The sequence below is a fragment of the Mus caroli genome, unplaced genomic scaffold (genome assembly GCF_978045245.1).
Source record: "Mus caroli unplaced genomic scaffold, Mus_caroli_1 scaffold_3, whole genome shotgun sequence".
NCBI lineage: Eukaryota > Metazoa > Chordata > Mammalia > Rodentia > Muridae > Mus > Mus caroli.
Window position 1 is genome coordinate 56,716,583 of NW_028227258.1, and position 22,860 is coordinate 56,739,442.

General features: G+C 43.5%; 2 protein-coding genes across 3 annotated transcripts; one reads left to right on the forward strand and one right to left on the reverse strand.

Moving 5' to 3' along the window:
• Positions 1-776: 776 nt before the first annotated feature.
• Ap4b1 (adaptor related protein complex 4 subunit beta 1) lies at positions 777-13,006 on the reverse strand. The gene is made up of 11 exons (XM_021158611.3): positions 12,722-13,006; positions 12,448-12,637; positions 10,237-10,461; positions 9,638-9,768; positions 9,138-9,285; positions 7,245-7,741; positions 4,935-5,018; positions 3,861-3,964; positions 2,352-2,559; positions 1,847-2,128; positions 777-1,471 (listed from the first exon to the last, which is right to left on the reverse strand). The coding sequence occupies exons 2-11, from the start codon at positions 12,558-12,560 to the stop codon at positions 1,047-1,049; spliced, it is 2,217 nt and encodes a 738-aa protein (XP_021014270.1). The 5' UTR covers positions 12,561-12,637; positions 12,722-13,006; the 3' UTR covers positions 777-1,046.
• Dclre1b (DNA cross-link repair 1B) lies at positions 12,971-22,430 on the forward strand. 2 transcript variants are annotated; one of them, XM_021157968.3, is made up of 4 exons: positions 12,971-13,616; positions 14,290-14,455; positions 14,951-15,133; positions 19,002-22,430. In XM_021157968.3, the coding sequence occupies exons 1-4, from the start codon at positions 13,428-13,430 to the stop codon at positions 20,087-20,089; spliced, it is 1,626 nt and encodes a 541-aa protein (XP_021013627.1). In that variant the 5' UTR covers positions 12,971-13,427; the 3' UTR covers positions 20,090-22,430. The 2 variants fall into 2 exon arrangements, with proteins under 2 accessions (XP_021013627.1, XP_021013628.1); XM_021157969.3 differs by having other exon boundaries at positions 12,971-13,491.
• The last annotated feature ends 430 nt before the right edge of the window (positions 22,431-22,860 follow it).

The following is a 22,860-nucleotide window of genomic DNA, read 5'->3' on the forward strand; positions in this document are numbered from 1 at the left end:
GTCACATCCTCAGCCTCTGCATGGCAGCTTTGACAGCTTGAATAAAGATCCCGAATGAAGGCAGTGAGTCTCACAGGAAAACACCCTAAAAGAGCTCACAACGAAGAAAAGCACCCTGTGTTGAGGCATCAGAGTGAGGAACTCTTGTAGCCAAGAGACAGATGTTAAGGCCTGGGTACGGAAGAGCACTCAGAGAACTGCAACAGGCCAGTGATTAGTTTTCTTCTTTGGTCCATCACTTTGTCAGAATAAAGTGCTTCAGGAGTGTGAGCCATGGCACTGAAAAGGTACTTTAGATGACACACAGGGACTTTTGTATTCTAACCTAAAAAGCATGCCTGGAAATGCAAAAATAGTTTGTTCAAGAAAAAGACTCAAAGTCTTTTTCTCACAGTCAACTATTGGATGGAGCACAGGGCCCCTAATGAAGGAGCTGGAGAGGGTACCCAAGGAGCTGAAGGGATCTGCAACCCTATAGAAGGAACAATATGAACTAACCCGTAACCCTCCCCCCCACCCCCGCCCGAGCTGTGTCTCTAGCTGCATATGTAGCAGAGAATGGCCTAGTTGGCCATCAATGGGAGGAGAGGCCCTTGGTATTGGGAAGATCATATGCCCCAGTACAGGGGAATGCCAGAGCCAGGAAGCAGGAGCGGGTGGGTTGTGGAGCAGGGCAGGGGGAGGGTATAGGGGGCTTTGGGGATAATATTTGAAATGTAAGTGAAGAAAATATCTAATAAAATAAAATGTCTTTAAAAAATGACGACAGGTACCAATTTCCACAAATGCCAGGCATATTTAATAAATATTACAACCACTAAAATGATCAGAGAAATGTCCCCAGCCTATCTTCACCCCATTCTTATCTCCTACTAATACTACAGTATACATTCTCCTTTTAAAATGGGATCAATTCCTGACAGGCTTGAAAAGAACAAGGTAAACTTTGGGTAAACGTAAGAGCTGGGTTCCCAGACCTCCCATTCTCTTTTGAAGTTAATATGTGGACTTAACAAGCAGCTTTTTAAGACAATGAAGGAACTCTGTTAAGATTTTATGTCTCCAACTGTTCCAATCACAGTTTCCAGGACAGAAACAAAACCATGCAGGGATTCAGTCCTTGCCTTACTTTGCTTCACAGAGATTTGCATCTCTGAGTTCTCAGGCTTCAGTAGCAATTCAGTTAAGAAAAGTCCGCCAGTATCATCCTGAGCACTGAGGTAGGCTTTCCAGGGCTGTGCCCCAGCTCTGCTCATTGCGATGGTCTGAATGTTCACTACTTTTAGAGCCATTTGTAGAGTGTCAGGCTGGACTTCTCCCTGCCAAGGAAACTCCTGCCGGTAACTAACTTTGAGGCTAAGCCATGTCTTCTCAAAATACTCAGCAGTGAGCTGGAGATTGGGGGCCAGCATCAGAGTGTCAGAATCAGGTTCTTGTGCACCTTCTTTGTTCTCCTCAGAAATCAAGTGCCCTAGAAGAGGGAGAAAGCTTTTATAAGAGATGCTCTGAATCAGCATTTTAAGTTCACATTTCAAAATACTCCCAGTACTCAGGGTGGAGGATACTGAAAGCAAGAGAATCAAGCAAGAGAAGCCTTGGATCCACAGCCAGCTCAAGGCTATATCGGCTGTCTCATAAGTATCAAAAACGAAACACATTTATACTGTGACTTCTATTTTCAGATAAATAACTTATATAAGCAATGAGGAGCTCCCCTCATGCCCACAAAGGATTCAACCTCAGGCAACAGTCTGAAATTTAACTACAGAATTTTACTTTCCACCAGTCACCACAAGGGGTGGTGGAAAACTTTAACATGACAAGATGTAAGGTAAACACTCTTTACCTGATGTGGCAAAGGATGCATTGTGGGGACGCTCAAGGCGATGCCGCTCTACCTGCTGGCATTTAGAGAGAGTTGCCCAGTGGGCTCTGCCATACACTGGCGCCAGTGTGTTGAAGTCTGAAGCCCAGCTATTTACTGGTCGTTCTGGCTGATCCTCCAAAAGTCCAAGAGAAGGGTCAGACTTAGGACTACACAGGATCTGCTTAACTTTATCAATGCCAACTAACAGGAGGCGGTAGTAGAAGAGACCCCGGTCCCGTACAGCCATATCCTTTTCTTCCTCTGAGAGAAAACAATGGATTCAGTTAAACCTCATTGAGTTTTATTGAGTAAAACACCCTACTCTCTTCCAACCTCTGTGCCAACCATAAGAGGGGAAAAAAAAGAAAGAAAGAAAAATAATTCAGAGAGTTTTTTTAAGTCCCAAACAAGACTTAGCAAACAAAGAAAGCTGTGAGAACTGTCAGCATGGGTCTCAGCAAGTATTATCCTCTGACAATCCTACCTATGCAGTAATGCAGCAGCCGTCCCAGCATGTCCTGGCACTCAGCCGGGCGCGAGAGGAAAAGGCGCATCAGTGCAGTCAGTAGCTCCATCTTAACAGCAGGGAATGTCTCCGACTTCACGTTTTCTACAAAGTCCTCCAACACATAAGGAGCATTGGGGATGTTTTCTCCGTGGACCCCAAGTAACCAAATAAGCGCCTGTTTCCCCTAGGAATAAGTAAAAGACGCTTAATATGTGGTTGCCAAAAAGGGACATGGAAGACAGTCACCAGTTTGTTCTTCCCCAGAGCCAGCAGATAAACTATACTCTTTTATTGGTGTCAACTTGCACTGTGTGTCCTACTCCACTACTTCTCTAAAACAAACAAGAATGACATTCTAATGTACACAGTCTTGGGCCTAAGGAGGCAGGGCCATTGGCAGAATGCTGACTTAGCAGGCATGACGCCCTGAGTTCAATGTCCAGTGTTACACACAAAATACTTGGGAGTGATGGGTCCCATCTATAGCCCACTCAAAGTCAGCTACATAAGGACTCTGAAGACAGCCTGGATACTGTCTTAAAAAAGAAAGCAAACAAAAACAAAAACAAAACAACAAAACGTTATAATACATAAAGGGAAACTCAAATCTTTTGTTAGCCAATGTTGATTAAGCAATAAATTAGGCTTTCTTAATGTGGGGGTCTTCTGTCCAATTTAAGGTTTACTGTTTCTTCTCCTGTTTGCTCTGCTCTGCTAATTTTTGACTGTGTAGCCTTGGCTGTCCTCCAATTCACAGAGATCCATAAGTTTTTGCCTCCCAAGTGTGGGAGGCAAAGGTGTGTGCTGGAGTTAACATCTTTTAAAAAATCTGTATTTCATCTCTGCTACCCCAGACCCAATGGAGAAGTGGCCACTAGAGCCACTTAGTCAACGTCTTACATGGCTGGCCTGTCCTACGTCCCTCTCATGGAGCTCCTGCTCCTTCCTCTCCTCCTCTGTCTGTCCTGCCCAGCCACTGGCTGCTGGCATCTTTATTTACCAATCAGAATGAACTGGGGGCAGGGTCCCTCAGTGTCTTCTGTACAGACGCTGCGAAAGCAGTTTTGGGGACCAAAATTAACATTATAACACAAGCAGCATTAGGCCAAACCCATTTCACCTATCTTGAAAATTAACAAAAGAACTATCACCAACAAAAAATTCTATGGTGTAAATCTGACTCATAATCATTCAAGAGGACAGAGGTATTAAACTATAGGTCAGTCTCCTTTTATAACTTATGTGCTATTTATGTCCCAGAGAACCTGAGGCATAAGCACACCTGAGCTCCTACTCTGAGTCAGGATTTTAAAAAGAGTAATTAGGTTCCATTTGAGGGCTAGAGAATAGCTCAGTTGTACAAGTGTTTACCTAGCAAAGGTTTGATCCTCAGCACCACCAAACCAAACCAAATACAGATTCCAGTTCAGAAGGCAGAGTCCTACAATCCCTTCTATGATTAGAGTAAAAAGAGTTAGATTCTACCTCACTGTCTTGAATGTTCTCCTCACAGCCGGGCAGAGCCTGACACACAGCTTCAGTACACTGAGGGCATAACCAGACCAGGTCTCGGAAAGTCTGCACCACCACTGTAATACAGCCCAGGACACAAGAGGACAAGATTAGAGACTCCATGCAGAAAAGAAACTTAGAAAGAGTCACATATTCATATTCGATTTCTGAAAAACAGGTTTTGTAGGGGGTTATTAATTAATTGAAAAATGGGCAATACACTTGAATTTTACACACTTCAAGTTGACATGAAGTCAACTTTAATTTGTTAATTTTCAAGATGGGTAAGTAAATAAATACAGAAGCATTCTGTAAATATAATAAATGCTGTGGACATGGACACGTGGGGTAGATTTGCCGACAAACACTGCACACAGTACTGCATTCACATAAGCCCGAGTACAAGGCACCCTGCATTTTGCACTCTAGCCTTCCTTGCCTCTTAAGCCTTGGAAGCTGGCTGAAGCAAAGTGGGAGGACAAGTGAGCTGGGCTTCCTAGTGCCTTCATTTCCTACAGCACAGCCTCGCTTCTCCTTTTTTTTTTGGGGGGGGGGGTTTGTTTGTTTGTTTGTTTGTTTTTTTGTTTTGTTTTGTTTTTCGAGACAGGGTTTCTCTGTGTAGCCCTGGCTGTCCTGGAACTCACTTTGTAGACCAGGCTGGCTTTGAACTCAAAAATCCGCCTGCCTCTGCCTGTGCCACCACGCCCTGCTAAGCCTCGCTTCTCCTAACAGCCAGAAGTCTCCCTCTTTAAATCTATAGAGCCCATGCTTCCCAGTGCTACAGACGAGGATGAAAGGACATGGTTAAGGCTACAGATATGAAATCTGTTTAACAAAAAAGATTTTTTTAAACAACTACTGTTAGCTAGGTACTTAAACAAAAGAAAAAAGAAAGGGAGGGAGGGGAGAGAGGAGGGAGGGGGAGAAGGGAGGAGGAAGGGGAAAGAAGAGAAGAGAAGAGAAGAGAAGAGAAGAGAAGAGAAGAGAAGAGAAGAGAAGAGAAGAGAAGAGAAGAGAAGAGAAGAATTCTAGGAAGGCAGGCATTACCAGTAGTGATATGTTCTTGTCGAAGTCCCAGCAACTCTGTTAGAATCTGCACACATTGATCTGTGTAAGTCTTGGCAATGCTACCTACAGAGAAAGGAAAGGTGAAATTCTAGCATGTCATTCAAAAGTCATTTCCCATTAGTCAAAGACAAAGTTGCACACCTGTAATTCTAGCACTGAGAGACTGCAGCAGAAGGACCGCAAGTTAGAGGCAAGTCTGGACTAAATAGCAAGACTATGTTTTTAAAAGGAATAATAGGCTGAAGAGATGGCTCAGAGGTTAAGAGTACTGGCTGCTCTTCCCGAGATCCTGAGTTCAATTCCCAGCAACCACGCAGTGGCTCATGACCATCTGTAATGGGATCTGATGCCCTCTTCTGGAGTGTCTGAAGACAGCGACAGTGCACTCATATACATCAAATAAATAAACAGATACAGCTGAGTGGTGGTGATGCTCTCTTTAAATCCTAGCACTTGTAAAGCAGAGACAGGCAGATCTCTGTGAATCTGAGGCCAGTCTGGTCTACAGAGCTAGTTCCAGGACAGCCAGAGTTACACAGAAAAACTCTATTTGGGGGTGGGGTGGAGGAGAATAACAATGATGGTTAATCTTCACTGTCGCCTTGACTGGATTTACCACCATCATAGAAACACGCTTCTAGATATGCCTGTAAGAGTGTTTCCACAAAGCTTTATCTGAAGAGGGGACCCATCCTGAATATAGAAGACATCATTTTGTGATCCCAGAATGAATAAATAGGAAAAAGATAACTTAGCACCAGCATTCATCCTTCTCTGCCCCCTGAATGAAGAGGCAATGCGACCAGGTGCCTTACTCTCCGGCGATGGCATACTGTAGCCTCTCCCAGTATAAGTCAACATAAGCTCTTCTCTCCTTAAGTAGCTTCTAATCAGGTATTGTGGTCACAGGAACAAGAAAAATAACTAGGGATAGAGAGATGGCTCAGCGGTTAAGAGCACTGACTGCTCTTCTGAAGGTCCTGAGTTCAAATCCCAGCAACCACATGGTGGCTCACAACCATCTGTAATGAAATCTGATACCCTCTTCTGGTGTGTCTGAAGACAGCTACAGTGTATTACATATAATAATAAATAAATCTTTTTAAAAAAGAGAGAAAAAAAGAAAGAGAAAAAAGGAAGGAAGGAAGGAAGGAAGAGAGAGAGAGAGAGAGAGAGAGAGGGAAAGAAAGAAAGAGAAAGAAAGAAAAATAACAAGATATCTTTAGAAGAAAAAAATCACAAATGACAGTTAAGAAAGAATCTAAGTCTGCTGCTGCACTGGGAATAATGGGAATAATGTTTAAAATAAATCCAAGTTTTTTTCCATCTGAGCAAAAGACACTTCCTGGGGGAAAAACAATTCCCATAGCAGAAAGCTGAAAGTAGAGTAACAAAGTATGTCTAAGTTTTGAGAAAATTATGGGATGCAACTTTTGGTCTGTTTGTTTGAGCAGGGTCTTGCTGCATCACCTAGGTTGGCCTTGAACTTGGGATTTTCCTGCTTCAGTCTCTTGGGTTCTAGAATCACAGACTCATACCACATTTGACTGAAACACCCTTCTGGAGGCAACACACCAGAACAGGACTCTCCTGCTACAGATACCTGATGGCGATCTTTAAGTTTAAGAAGTTCTCCTGTCTTCACTGCCCCTCAGAATTGATGAGGGAGGGCTCCTCATGCCCATCACTAGTCTTAGCTCTCTCAGTCTCAGTTTGCTGGCAGCTTTCACATTTTCAATATTTCTAGCCTTTTAAGTTCCAAACTGAGCAGTCAGAAAGTCTCTAAAATTAAGGGATTGCTCTATGTTGGTCTACACTCAGCACTATGCAAAGCCTGTAGTAGAAGCAGAGGACTTTTAGCTAAGACAGATGGGTTTCACTCAGTTGGAAACTATGATCCTTTGACCACTTAGTAATCTTTTGGTGGCTAAGTTTCTTCATCTTTAAAATACCCACTATACTGCCTTACCAGACCATAAGATATGTGAAAACGGTCCGGATAGAAGGTAACATAAACACAGCAAAGTGTTTAAAAAGTTTAAGTATTGCTGTTCCATGTTCAAATTATCTATACTGTCTACCTTGAGAAACATCTGCCTCGATTAAAACAAAACCACTCTTTTCCTATGTATGTAATCACTGACTCAAGGAAGGCAAGAATCAGCCCAAAGCATGATACTTTGTCTCTGAAGCAAGATTCATTTACTACTGTCTTCTATGGATTCCCTGGCTACAGCTCTGTGGCTGGCTGACCTGACCTCCTAAGACAAAGAAGCGTCAGGTACGTACCTATGGCGAAGATGGCAGCCTGTGCAAAGTCAGCAGACACGTCAGTGCAGTAGCCGCGCAGCTCTTCCAGCACCTGCTGCACGTTCTCATCATTCACCAGCTCGCACAGCACCTCCACCTTCTGGAGCTTGATGTAGTGGGGTTCCGAGTAAGAGCAAAAAAACTTTTTGTAGTGACTGCTAAAGTGACCTGGCAAACTGTGCAAGACCTGGCGGACATGGCAGAGAGCAGCAAAGCAGAGCTCCCGGCTCTCTGAAGAGCAGGCGGCCAGCAAGGGCCCCTTGACTCGCACGAGCACATCAGTCTGCACGTGGGGGAACTTTTTTGCCAAAATCAGAAAGAGTTTGGTGGCTCCCATCACCACGCCAGTACTGCTGCTCTTGAGATAGCTGTCCAACAAATTGAGAATATCAAACAGTTCCTCCTCACTGCGGGGTTGGTAGCGGAGCAGAAAGTTCAGTACTTCAGCCTGGCCCCACTGGTCCAGTTTTGACATTCTGCCCAAAATCAAGACAAAAGCACTATTTTAATACCAAATGGAACAGTCTACATACAACTGCCATGAAACAAATCATAACAAAAGACGGAGGGAATTCTTAAAAATAGATTATGCCGCAATCAAATTCTTTTTACATTGGAAAAGAAAAGGGCTTTACATTCCACAACAAAGACTGCAGTGACTTGGTGAGAAGAGCATTTGCTATCAAGCCTGTTGACCTGAGCTCAATCTCCAGAGCTCACATGGTGGAAGAAATGATTACCAAAAGCTGTTTGTCCTCTGACTTCCACACACATGCCCATGCGTTCATGGAACACACACACACACACACACACACACACACACAAAATAAGTTAATTCTATGAAGCTAGAAAGAGCATGTACTCTTCCACAGGATCTGAGTTTGACCCCTAGCAGCCAACCATATCAGGTGGCTGGCAAGCACCTACGAGTTCCATTCCATGAGGATCCAACCTCTCTGGCCTTGCGGGCACCTGCTATGTACACGCATCCACACACACACACAATTAAAAATAAAAACATTAATATTACAAAGAAATCCCAAGACATTATCAACATAAATCAGATACAAAGTCTCTACAGTAATTACTTCCTAGCACTGGAGACCGAACTCAGGTCTCACACATGCTATCAAGTATTTACTGCTAAACTATACTGTACCTCCAGTTGCAGTCTTTCTATATTTTTCCCAAGATTTACTTACTTTTATTTTATGTGCTTGAGTATTTTACCCATATTTAAATGTACTATGTGCATACTTGGTACCCTAGGAGACCAGAAGAAGGGCACTGGATTCCCTGAAACTGGAGTCACAGGCAACTGAGTCACCACATGGATGGCGAGAACTGAAATGGGGTCCTCCTCTGAAGAGCAGCAAGTACTCTTAACCTCTGAGCTACCTCCCTAAGGCTCCAGATTCTCTAAATTTTAAGATAAATAACTGGCTTAGCTTGAGGGACATATTGGTACTGCAGAACAAATCCCCACAGCATGTTCCTACTGTCTTTACATATCAAGACATAGTAAGTCAGATGAAAAGAATTCGCTCAGTGAAATATAAGGCAATTGATAACTGTGGTAAACTTGAAGTTACTTCTGGGCCAGTAAGACAGTTCAGTAAAATTGCTTGCTGTATAAGTTTAACAATTTGAGTTCTATTTCTGGAACCCACTTAAAAGTGGAAGGAGAGAACCAATTCCTCTAAGTTATCTACTGAGCTTCACACTTATGCTGGGGCACATGAATACCCAAATCCACATCACCACCACTCCACCACACACAGTAATAAAGGAAGGCTTAGTTTAATGCATCAACAAAATCCTACCAAGATTCATATCTCATTAAAAAAAAAAAAAAAAAAAGAGCATCCGAACCTATTTAAGAGATGGTGGGCAATGGGCTTATTAATGACAACACCTCCTTCCTGCTTTAAAATTTCCTCTAGAGACCTCAGACAGTTCACAACCACAATTGGATCCTGGTCACGCAGAAGACTGTACAACTCATTGACGAGAGCACCATCTAAAACAGAGATCAAAGATTACAGATAAAGAAACCTTGAGTCATAGTGACAGAACCAGAGCAACAGCTCTGGCCAGACAAAGCGACATCTCTGCTAAAAGAAACAACAAAGGCAGTGCCAATTAAACTCATTTGGGATATAAGAGGGAATGTACAGATCAAGAAATAAACTTCATTTGAAGACTGAAAATAGGAGCCAAATATAAAAAAAATGGGCATGCATCTTATTTAGAGAAATGCAAAGTAGTGTAGACACATTCTTATTATTTTCTACCAAGCAACATGGTTTTTTTCTAAGGTTATATACATAATAGAGACACAAATAAATATTGGGCATGGTGGATGGTCTTACCCACTTCAGAGTCTCCGTGAAGATTATGCATTTTCGCACAGCCAAGGACTGCTACTCTTCTGACATATGAAGCTTTATCACGCAGACCGTTAACAACAGGCTGCTGGATATATTCCTGCACGCCAGGCATCCTAAGAGACACATCCTGGAGTCAGTCAGATCTTGAAATAATAGTTTTGACAAAATTAAGTTCTTCTTCAATCATCAGAGGTTTAGTTTAAATACTATTTAATAGTTCACGCTTGAATGTGTATCTACTAGATCAAAAGAAATTGGAGAACGCCTCTATCAAACTTAATAAGGCACAATCTGACTTTTCATTTGTAAGGATGCTGCACACCCAGCACAAATTGTTACAGTAATGACTCATTAAACATTTTTAACCAAAACTCAGAACTATTTCCCCAAGATAAAGGAAAATCACCTCTAAGAAAACCATGAGATACAGTTTCGAAAGCCAAAGTAATGGCTGAAAATCTGAGTTCAAAGCAGAACAGTGCTTACTTAGTATTCGGAACTTAAGCTGCCCTCACCACAAATCTGCTCTGCAGTCTCTTATAGTCACCAACCACTGAGAACCAGGGCAGCGAAGCACTCACCTGAGGCTGCACATACTCCGCAGTGCCAGTCCTCGCACCATTGGGTTGGGGTCTGAGCAGTCTTTGCAGAGCGTATTGATGGCCAAGAGTGCTAGATCTGGTTTTAAAGGTGCATATGTGCCCATATACAGATAAACCAACTTTTTCTGAACAATATCTACAGTGGCACTGGCCTTTACCATTTCCATGAAAACATCAGACATGTCCAAGCCCTGAGTCATGTGCCTGTCACAAATACACAGAGCAGAAAGAAGTAAAACACACAATTCCCAATCTGTAGGAAGAGTTGTATTTACATGTGTTCTGGCTAGCTAACTAAATTATGAGCTTTTAGAGAAATACAATTGGGTCTACTTTGTCTATTATGTTACACAAAACTCCTATTATGAGTCTGCAACTGTTGCTCTATATTCTCACACTGTTGAATCCTTAGTACATTCCAGTGAGGTGATATGGCAATGGTACACTCCACTTTAACATTCCAGAGATCATATGGGGACATCATCTACATATAAGAAGGTACACACTAGAGAGAGCTCAATGGTTAAGAAGTATTTTGTTGTTCTTGCAAAAGAGATGGGTTCAATTCCCAGCACCCATATGACAGTGCATAACCACTGGTAACTATAGCTCCAGGAGATCTAATGCCTTCTTCTGACATACACAGACACCAGGTACAAGCCATACTTGTGGTACACTTACACATGCAGGCAAAAAGCTCATAAGCATTAAAAAAAGCAGGGCATGGTGACCCACACCTTTAATCCAAGCACCTAGGAAACATAGGCAGGTGAAGCTCTGTGAGTTCAAAGCCATCCTGGCCTACACAGTAAGTTCCCAGGATAGCTAGGGCTGTCTCAAAACAAAACAAAAAAAAAAACCTTAAAAACAGAGCATATATAGCTTCAGATGTTTAGGAACTCAAGATCAACTAAGAAGTCAGCTAAGAACATCACTGATTTGAAAAAAATCCAGTGTAACTACTTGAAGTAATACACAAAATACAGACCAAGAAGATCCGCAGCCACATGCCACTGTGGAAGTCAGAGACTGCTTCTCCACAGAATGCTCTAGCTCTGTGACCAGCTCCCAGGGGAAACGTGACACAGATAATGATTCATGCTAGGAGGCACGAGCAAGAACTGAACATTCCTTTTGTTCCTTGGGTGGCATGATAAAAAGTTTAGATTTCAGCCAGGCAGTGGTGGCGCACACCTTTAATCCCAGCACTTGGGAGGCAGAAGCAGATGGATTTCTGAGTTCCAGGCCAGCCTGGTCTACAAAGTGAGTTCCAGGACAGCCAGGACTACACAGAGAAACCCTGTTTCAAAAAACAAAAACAAAAACAAACAAACAAACAAAAAAAGTTTAGATTTCATTCCACTGATTACTGTTTCCAATGTTGTGGAACCAAACTACTACAATCAGCTGAGACTGTTTATTTACAATACAGTTCCTGGATTCTACCCCATCCTAATGAAATCAGAATTGATCCCTAGATCACAATTTTTTTGAAAAAGCACCCCATGGGACTTTTGTGTCCTACCTACAGTTTTGAGCTACAACTATAGATTAGTTACGCGTTCAAACATATATAATAGATAAAATCCTAACCAAAGTGAGGAGACAAGGCTACTTATTAATAAACTACCACAACAGGCTTTGGTAATTACATCCTGAGCCAACAACAGTACAGCTTTAAGAACAAGAATTGATACTTTGAATTTTTCATACCACCTGACAGTAGACACTGTTTTCATGGTTGACTAGCAAGCTTGGTAGGGTGCCTGGTGACATTCATAACACAAATACGAGCAGAATAGTAGGTTTAAAGAGGAGAAGAATGATGGTATTATTTTGGTCATATCTTTGATGAACTATCCAAGTAGAAATGTAAAGCAAGCAGAGAGATAGACAGGTCTGAATCTAGAAAAAAGGGAGAACTGTTCTACGCTAAGTCATTGAACCAGGAGTCAGCCGCAATTGCTAAAGCCTGTGGTATGAAGGAGACCTCTCAACTGGGCATGATGTTCCACACGGAAGACTGAGATGACAATCCAGAAATGCAGCCTCAAGGCCAAAAGATAAAACTGCCCTTCTTTAACTTTTTCAGAGTGATCGCAGGTAGAGAGCTCTGAAGAGGATTAAAAGTGGGGCGGGGTGGGGGAAGGTGGGGGTGGGAGTTAGAATTCCATGGTAGGTTGGTGATACCTAATAACTCGCTGGATGACATTCCGGTAGCGCAGCCTATCAGCCTGAATATGAGGGTTACACAGAGCCTTCTTCAGTTCCTTCACCACGTCCTCAGAGCCAAGGTATGGCATCTTCGCCAACACTCACGGGACAGTTTCCACAGACCCGTAGGGAACTCGTGGGCTCCTCCTAATTTCGATGTGGGAGCCTGAATAAAGGAGATGTAGTCAGTGAAAACACTAAAGGCGAGATGTCACTTTGCCGTGCCTGCCCCGCAGGGCGGAACACATACTTGGGTCCTCGGGCGAGCCCCGACCCTTCAGGAGCCGCCCGGAGACCCGCAGGCCGTTCGCTCTGCCCAGCAGATCGCCTCAACTCTCTCTAGGCCCAGTTACGAATTCTACACTCGACTAGCAAAAGGCCAAAGACCTAGCACTGCCTCCTCCCCGGGAATCTAGTTCCGGTTGCCGAGGCCATCACAGAAACACCCCAAGCCAGCTTCCTGCGGAAATCCCGCCCCGTCGCCCTGAGACACAAGGAGCAGCTTTCCGGGTCGCGCCGAGCGCCGAGCGCACGGGGGACGGGGGAGGAATCGACCTCCGGACGCCCTTCCCCCACCCACTCTCCCCTCGGCGCAGGCGCGCAGCTCACTGTGCGAGCGCCGCGGCCGGCCATCGGAAATCAGCTACTAGGGTCTGTCTCCCCGCCGCCGCGCGCGCTTTGACTAAGTGCGGACTGGGCCCGAGCTCCGGCGCGCGGGTGTGAGGGATGCTCTCCCGGCTTCTTCCGCGTTGGGCGCTTTCACCCTGGTCGTCCGGAGCGCGGCCACCTTCTTTTTTCTCACTCTGTCTACTAATTCCGTCTCTGGGATGGTTTTCCTTTAGGGCTTCTGGACTTGTTCCAGAGTCCACTTGTCATTGGGACGCTGTCGTGGAAACCTCACTTAGGAGTGCGGTTCCCGCGAAGACTCCACTGGGTGACTCCTCAACTCTGCCACTATGAACGGGGTCGTAATCCCCCAAACGCCCATTGCTGTGGACTTTTGGAGCCTGCGCCGTGCAGGTACGGCGCGGCTCTTCTTCTTAACCCACATGCACTGTGACCACACGGTGGGTTTGTCTAGCACTTGGGCCCGGCCCCTCTATTGCTCTCCCATCACTGCTCGCCTCTTGCATCGTCGCCTGCAGGTATTGGGGCTGGATTTGGTCGCTGAGACCTAGTCCAGGAATCTGGGTGGGGACTTCTGATCTGTCACAATTTGGGGGATTACCGAGTGGGAAACATAAGGACTGAATTTTTACAAATGTGGGAATTGATCCCGGAATGAGACTGGCTTCTAGTTAACTTACTGGAGGTTTTTATCTGTAAGTTTAGTCAAGGAAATGATTCCTATCTTTTCAAAAACCAGTGCTTTCCTAATTTGCATTTAAGAATCTACCAGACTGTTCAGTGATAGAGCACTTGTTTAGTGTGTGCAAGAACCCCAAGTTAGATCCCCAACACTCATTGCCCACCCCCAATAATTCATCTAATGTGCTAGATAAAAACACATATTGTCTAACATCTCCTCATCTTGTCTGTGTCAGTAGAAGTGGCTGGTGTGAGACTGGAACTCTTTTTGACAGTTGTTTCCCACCCATGGCTGGGATTATCATGATAGGAGAAAGTGTGAGAATCTTTATTTAGACTGTTTTCAGATTCTGAGTTTAAATCTGTACAAAGGGTAGGAGACAGAAGAGGAAGGAGAGATTTCTTGGGAATCCTTATAACAGCTTACATGAGAGTGGTTCAGAACTCGGTGAGCTTTCCTTGATGAAAGAGAAGTCCATGTTTACTCCGGTGACCAACTGTTTTCCTCAGGTGTCTAAGCACTGGATCCGGGCCCTGGAGGTTGGCGAGAGTCATGTATTACCTCTAGATGAAATTGGGCAAGAAACCATGACTGTAACGCTCATAGATGCCAATCACTGCCCTGGTTCTGTCATGTTTCTCTTTGAAGGATACTTTGGAACAATTCTATACACAGGTGAGCCTCCCTAGGCATCCCTCACACTTTATAGCTACCTTCACCCAGAAAGATAGCTTTATCCCATACAGGCACAGGGACCCTTTCCAACTGATTTCCTACTTGACCATCCATCCTTTACTTTGTTAAGTAAAATCACAAGAGCAAGAAAACAAGAAAGGCATGGTGGTGCTCACCTCTGATCCCAGCACTTGGAAGGCAGAGGCTGCCTGATCTCTATGAGTTCAAGGCCAGCCTGGTCTACTTAGTGAGTTCTAGGACACCCAGCCTATGTAGAGAAACCCTGTCTCATAAGAAAAACATCCATCAAACAGAAAATCTCCAAGAGTGGGAAAGAGACATTTTCACAAAGAAGCTAGACTGTACAGTTCAGTGCCAGGACAGTTTTTGCATAAACTCGTAACCAATCTCCATCTGCTACTGAAGGTAGAAGAGGTTGGCTTCTAGGCTTTGTTTTTTTGCCCACTTCTTATACCCCACATATTATTCTTCCAGGTGATTTTCGATATACACCATCCATGCTGAAGGAACCTGCTCTGATACTGGGGAAACAGATTCATACTTTGTATCTAGACAACACTAATTGCAATCCAGCCCTGGTTCTTCCTTCCCGACAAGAGGCTACTCATCAGATTGTCCAGCTAATCCGTCAGTTCCCACAACACAACATAAAGATTGGTGAGCGGTCTCCTTTTTCTTCCATTCCTGCTTAGTGAATCTAAATTCTTTGAAGGTCCTCATTGTTTTCAAATCTTTGTGCCTTGCTCACCTTTCTTGTAAATATACTATGATTATCTTATTTAAAATTGAACCTCCCAGCTGACTTGGTGGCTCACACCTTCTATCCCAGCACTCAGGAGGCAGAAGTAGCCTGGTCTACATAGTGAGTTCCAAAACAGCCACAGCGCTGTAGAAAGACTCTTATCTCCAAAGGGGGAAAAAAAATGTGAACTTGCTCACCATCCTCACTCTTAAATTCTCAACTCTTCTCCCCAGCTTTGTCATTAATTAAATCCATCACCTCATAATGTACACAACACACAAATGTAAACTTCTAAACAAACTCCAAAAGAAACCCTCAAAGATTGGGCAGTGGTGGCACACGCCTTTAATCCCAGCACTAGGGAATCAGAGGCAGGCAGATTTCTGAGTTGAGGCCAGCCTGGTCTATAGAGTGAGTTCTAGGACAGCCAAGGCTACACAGAAACCCTGTCTTGAAAAACAAAACAAACAATAAAAAGAAATTCTTAAGAGGGCTGGAGGGATGGCTCAGTGGCTAAGAGCACAGGCTTCTCTTCAATGGGACCCAGGTTCAATTCCCAGCACCCACTTGGTGGCTCACAACCATCTGTAACTCCAGTTCCAGGGGATCTGAGGGCTCCTGCATACATGTGGTACAAATACATACTCAGGATCACACACATACATATAAAATAAAGTAAATAAATATTTTTAATAAGAAAAGAAGTAGGAGGACGCTTTGTCAGAGCAGTAGCAGCCAGTGAGACAGATACACAGTATGCAGGGAGGCTGAAATGGCAGAGGGGTTGGAGTGGTACTGAGCTATCTCAAACTTGACTGTGATCTCAATAAAGAGCTGTTGAATGGCTTTAAGTGGAAGAGGAACAGTATTCCACTTAATTGTCTCCTAATATAGATTTCACAGTTTCCATATTTATTCCTTTTTCCAATTTTTACTGTTTTTCTGCTAGAATGTAGGTTCTACTATAACGAGGCTCTATATTTCTTAGGGCGCTATCTCAGGTGCCTACACAATGCCTGGAAAAGAGGGAGTCAATAAATATTTGCTAAGTGAATTTACGATTGCTGTGCTTTAAATAGGTGCATTAAAAGACTAGCTGTTAAGCCGGGCGTGGTGGCGCACGCCTTTAATCCCAGCACTCGGGAGGCAGAGGCAGGCGGATTTCTGAGTTCGAGGACAGCCTGGTCTACAAAGTGAGTTCCAGGACAGCCAGGGCTATACAGAGAAACCCTGTCTCGAAAAACCAAAAAAAAAAAAAGAAAAAAGAAAAAAAAGAAAAGACTAGCTGTTTGCTTGTTCAAGTGACTCCACAGCAGTATACAATATTTTGGGGACTCTTTTGAAGTTGTTTTTTAAGAGATAGTTTATGAAAATCAGCTTTTCTTTTAAAAAAAAAAAAATAACAGATTTTGTTCTAAATAATTTCTTTGCTTGTTCCTAAAATTAAAGGTCCTTAAGAGAGGAAAGTGACTATCTTAAAGTATATGTCCCAACTCTGAAAGGAGTTTCAAATTTGACCTTAAATAAAAATAATAAAAAACGGGCTGGTGAGATGGCTCAGTGGGTAAGAGCACCCGACTGCTCTTCCGAAGGTCCAGAGTTCAAATCCCAGCAACCACATGGTGGCTCACAACCATCCGTAACGAGATCTGGTGCCCTCTTCTGGAGTGTCTGAAGACAGCTACCGTGTACTTACATATAATAAATAAATAAATCTTTAAAAAAAAAAAATAATAATAATAAACTATATACCTACCAGGGTAACTACCAAACTGATTGAGAAATATTCCCTACCCTCAGGGTTACTCAACTCTTCATGAAGAAATATTATTGCTGACTTTTCTTGAAGTTTAACATGCAGAATTCTCTCAAGAACAGCATAGCTGGTTAGGAGACTGTCTGTAGTGGGGCTTGATTAATTTTGCAAATATATAATTAGCCCTGTAATGTAGCACTTATCTAGTAGGCAATGGGGATATAAATCTGAATAAAATATGGTGTCTGACTTTGAGGGCTTCTTGTCATTTTAAGGTAGGACCCAGAGAAGGAAAAAGATGTATAGAAAGCAGAAAAACAGCTACATTTTGTCTCAAAAGTGAAATTTTAATCATAGTCAAAGGGAGTGGATATAAAACAAAACATTTTTGTAAGGAGTTAACAATTTAGTTGTGAAACAGTGAAGTCTGAAAACAACTATTAAGTAGCAACTCCCATGTCTGTCACCACAGCCATTGCTAAAGTTCAGGTCTGCGTTTTTTTCTCTGTGAGTATCTTTTGAAGGAACTCCCACTTCCGACTTCTCATCCAGGCGTTTGACGGTCCTACTGTGTTACTTTTTATAGAGACATAGTATTCTGATTATTAAAATCTGTCACCTTTCTACCTCACACTCTTTATCAACCCCCATTTCATCTACAGAATTTTCAGAAGACCTTGGCTCGCCTTCCTAGTGATGTATCTCACTGATCACCTTGACTTTACTTTTTTTTTTTTTAAAGATTTATTTATTTATTATATGTAAGTACACTGTAGCTGTCTTCAGACACTCCAGAAGAGGGCGCCAGATCTCATTACGGATGGTTGTTAGCCACCATGTGGTTGCTGGGATTTGAACTCTGGACCTTCGGAAGAGCAGTCGGGTGCTCTTACCCACTGAGCCATCTCACCAGCCCTTGACTTTACTTTTTAGGTGGTTCCTCTTAAAATGCTTTCCACTCCACCCTGTCTCTGCTGTTAACCCTAAGCCATCCTGTAAGATAGAGCTCAGCTCCCTTTCAGCCAAAACCATCTTCCATTAATTTGCAAAAAATGACAAGGGAAAGAGGAAACATACCTGACGTATAATCTCTAAGCCTTTTGGAAAGCACGTCTGTGTGAATGTTCAGGCAGGGAGATAATTATTGACTCAAGTGACTGCATACTGTTCAAAAAGGAGTGGCCTGTAAGCGTTACAGTGGCAGAACTGAAGAGTCTAGTGTTACACAGCATGCTGTTGGCATTGTTGTAAACAGCAAGGTACAGATAGGATTCTTGCTAAGAGAACTGATACACATTGAGCATGTGAAGCACTGTGTGGCGTGAGAACACACAGAACAGGTGAAGGAAAGTGATCAGCAAAAGAAAAGCTGAAGAGGAAGGGAGCTGAGGTCAGTGAACTGCCTGCCTGTGCTGCCCAGAGAGCCACACTTTGTAGGAACTGATGGAGAGGAGCCTGAGCTGGTCTATGACTTCATGGCTTAATAGATAAGATATAGAGAAATAGCCTCTAGATTGTATGGTGAGTTTCTTTAATTAGATGGAAGTGTATTGTTCTTTTCTCTCCAAAGAAATACTTAAACTTTTCCCCACCCATCCCCCAAAGTGGACCTGGCTCAGTTGTCATCTGTCGTTTTACAGAAACTTTTCCTAATTTCATCACCTGGCAGCTGCTGCTCTTCTGTGCCTTTTATGACACTTGTACCTGTGTGTGAAAAACCACCCTTCACTACATTGTTTCTGAGTCTGCAGTTGGATGGTACCTTGGAGAGCTGAAACCTTCTTCATCTGTTTCCACAGCGCTTGATGCTTGGTAGATGCCGTCTCTTGTTGAACTGAAAAGAAAAAAAATGGATTTTGTGTGCACCATACAGGCATCTGCTGTATATCTTAAATGCACCTTGATAAACTTCTTGGATTGCTACATAGATATTATGTATTTTTGCTAAACATTTGGTTGATCAAGAGTCTTAATAGCTTCATTCTCTTCTTTCTCTTATTTCTCCCAACCCTTTGGACATAATTTAGGACTCTATAGTCTAGGAAAAGAATCACTGCTGGAGCAACTAGCCCTTGAGTTTCGGACCTGGGTGGTATTAAGTCCTCAACGCCTGGAGTTGGTACAGTTGCTGGGCCTGGCAGACGTGTTCACAGTTGAGGAAGAAGCCGGGCGCATCCATGCTGTGGACCATACGGAGATCTGCCATTCTGCCATGCTTCAGTGGAACCGGAGTCACCCTACCATTGCTATTTTCCCCACAAGCCGGAAAGTGCGCAGCCCTCACCCCAGTATCTACACTGTCCCGTACTCTGACCATTCATCTTACTCCGAGCTCCGTGCTTTTGTTGCAGCCCTGAGGCCTTGTCAGGTGGTGCCCATCGTCCATCAAAAGCCTTGTGGAGAGTTCTTTCAGGACAGCTTGAGTCCTAGGCTCGCTATGCCTCTGATTCCACACTCTGTGCAGCAGTACATGAGTTCCTCCTCTAGGAAAACAAATGTGCTTTGGCAGTTAGAGAGGCGGCTCAAGAGGCCAAGAACTCAGGGTGTTGTGTTTGAATCCCCTGAGGAGAAAGCTAATCAGGTTAAAGTTGACAGAGACTCAAAGAAGCACAAAAAAGAAAACCTCTCTCCCTGGGCTGGGCACCTTGAGAGGCTTTGCCCCCATCCTCTGCAGGCCAGGAAGCAGTTGTTCCCAGACTTCTGCAGGAAAGAACGTGATGAGCCAGTCCTCTTTTGTGACTCCAACAAGATGGCGACTGTGTTGACTGCCCCAGTGGAATTTTCAGTGCAATTACAGCCTATAGATGAGTTTCTCTTTCCAGAGACCAGGGAGAAAATTGGCTTAGAGTCCCCATTGCTGTCCAGGGGAGACAGTGGCTCACCAGCGAGAGGGAACCAAAGTGACTGCCTAGGCTGTGATTCTCCCCCGTCTGACACTGGCAGAGCTGCTCCTCTAACTCCTGAGTCCAGGGGCCTGGCGCTAAAATACCTTCTCACTCCAGTGCATTTCCTCCAAGCAGGGTTCTCTTCCAGGAACTTCGACAAGCAAGTGGAAAAACACCAGAGAGTACAGTGTAGCAGTCCTGCAGTTCTGAACCCGGTGGATGATGGCTAGTGGCAGGAGGTGGCTTGGTGTCTTCCTTTACAGAACCCTGGGGCTCACCCCAGCAGCTCTTCTGAAGCTTTTCATGAAGTCCTAGTGCCTATGTGACCCGTAGTTTTATGGTACACTATATTGTTTATTTTAATTTTATTATATTTAAGAAACAGTTTTCATTATAAACTATTCAGTGTTCATAAGCACATTAAAAGTTCTAAGAAGTTCCAAAGCAATTTAATTTTTTCCACTTGGCTTAACCCAGTTTTTCTCAAACCTTTATCAACATGCAGTTCATTTGTTTTTTGTTTTGTTTTGTTTGAGTGGAAAAAATAGTCTGAATCAAAAAGAACCAGGATATTGTTATTAAATTTGTCCTGTCCCCATCCTCAAGTCCCAGTCATTCTCTTCCCAGATAAAAGTTGTCGGTTATTTGTTTTTAGATTGTAATTCATGGTGCTGGAGGATAAAGTAGGAGTCTGGAGCAGCCTGTTCTAACCCTGACTGTCACTGACTTGCTGTGACATGACCCTAACCAAGGAACTTCCTGTCTCTGCCTCTCGGAGCGAACAGGAAACCATGAAGAGGCACTGAAACAGTCTTAGGAAAATAACACCTTCCTCCTTCATGAAGGGGTTTCGTAACTGTCATAAGACATCCATCTGGAACATAACCATTTGGAGGTTAGGCACCATACACCAAGGGGGTGCACGGAATAAGCTGAACATTAAGGGTTAGAGTATGTCAGAGCTACTGGATGCTTGGAGACACTACTTTGTTAAAGCTACAGGGATCAAATGTGCTGCCAGATATTCTCCAATTGTTCACATAGCTGGGATTTTCCCCCCACCCCCACAAGTTTGAATTAGGGAGCCAGAGCACAGAGCTTGTTTGTTTTAGTATCCAGGGGAGAGACCAAGGAGCCAGCTGGCTGGAACGGGTCAGAGTGTGCAGTTCTACCCTGTCCTGCTCATAACCTGACAAAATGCCAAACCAATAAGCAAGACAGCTGATAGCACAGCCATGAGGAAATGCGCTCTGGGAGGGTGCAGGCGAGGAGCAGCCTGGGCCTGGAACCTTGAGTCGTAGCAGTAAAGAAAGCCATCTCTTACCCTTGGGTAGGAGGGAGGAGCTTTGCTACTTGAGGAGGGAGAAGTGAAGTTTAGTGAGCAAAATAAGACTTTGCTCTTGGACACGCTGTACTCAGTTCTGTTTTTGTCAGTGACCTTACAAACCTCTAAGGGCTTCATAGGAACTGCAGCAGGTGAGGCATGTGGTTCAACAGGAAACCTGGACATTGTCTGGATGGAATCCAGGGCACATGGCAAATTGTTTAAATAGAGGAGCCTTACTCAGCTGTAATGTGGGGGCTGGGATGCCTACCTCCCATGACTGCTATACAGATTATTTTAAAATTCCCTAGTTCATTGCCTGGCACATGACAGTATTTCAAATATTGGTTTTTGTAGCTAAAGGTGTAGCTTTGGTAGGATGTGTGTTTAGCAAGCTGAAGTCTTGGGTTCTATCCTGAGTCGTCCCCCCCCCCTCCCAAAAAGCCTTTGATCTTCTCTATGAGAATACAAAGTAAAATGTCTTCCATGTAGACTAGTTAATGGGCATTTTTTTTTCCTAGTCTTTCTGAGGATATAAATGTGTTAGATTTATACTTTTCAGAATTAGGATAATTTACATATGTGTACACACACAAAGGGTGCTGAACAGATGGCCCAGTGGTTAAGAACTCTTAATGTGCTCTTGAAGAAAACCTAGGTTTGGTTCCCAGCACCTACATCAAATTGATCATAACTCAAGTTCCTCGGGTCTGATGCCTTCTGACCTCTGTGAACAACTGCACACAACTCATACAGCCTCACACAATACACATAAATAAAAATAATTTTTAAGTAATGTTTTTAAAAGATTTATTTGTTTATTTTATGTATTCATATACACTGTCACTGTCTTCAGAGATACCAGAAGAGGGCATCAGATCCCATTACAGATGGTTGTGACCCACCATGTGGTTGCTGGGATTTGAACTCAGGACCTCTGGATGAGTGCTCTTAACCGTTGAGCACTCCAGCCCTTAAATAATGTTTTAAAGGGCCAATGAGATGGCTTACTGGGTAAAAGCACTTGCCACATGAATTGGTGAGCTGGATTCAATCCCTAGAACCCACAAAAAAATGGAAAAGGAAATCTGAGTGCATAAGGTCGTCCTTTGACTGGCTGCCATGCTTGCCTATAAACAGTACTAAAAAGGGGGTGGGTAAGAATAATACTGTATATGATTTTAGAGTCTGCATTTTACTTAATTCCCTAATTGGAACTCAAAATGCCATTATCAAAAAATGCTTTCTTAAAGATGTAACTACATGTTAATAAACCATTCTCATTCAAATTTGTGTACTGTTTACTTATTTTTAAGTCTTTTTTTAGATTTACTTATGAGTAAAAGTGTTTTCCCTCTGTGTGTGTTATGTGCAGTGCATGCGTGACGTGCCCATGGAAGTCAGCATAGAGTGTTCAGTCTCCTGGAATTGGTGTTGTGGACGGTTATGAACCACCATATGTGTACTGGAAACTGAATATGGGGTCCTCTCCGAAAGCAACAAACGTCTTTAACTGCTGAGCCATCTCCAGCCCCTTCATACTGTTCTTGGTTATGCATTTTACAATGATCTTTTGGCGGGGCTGGGGATCAAACTCCGGGGCATTGAGCATGACAGGCAGATACTCTGCCAGTGAGCTACATTTGCAACCCTACAATGAACATATTTAAGTATCTA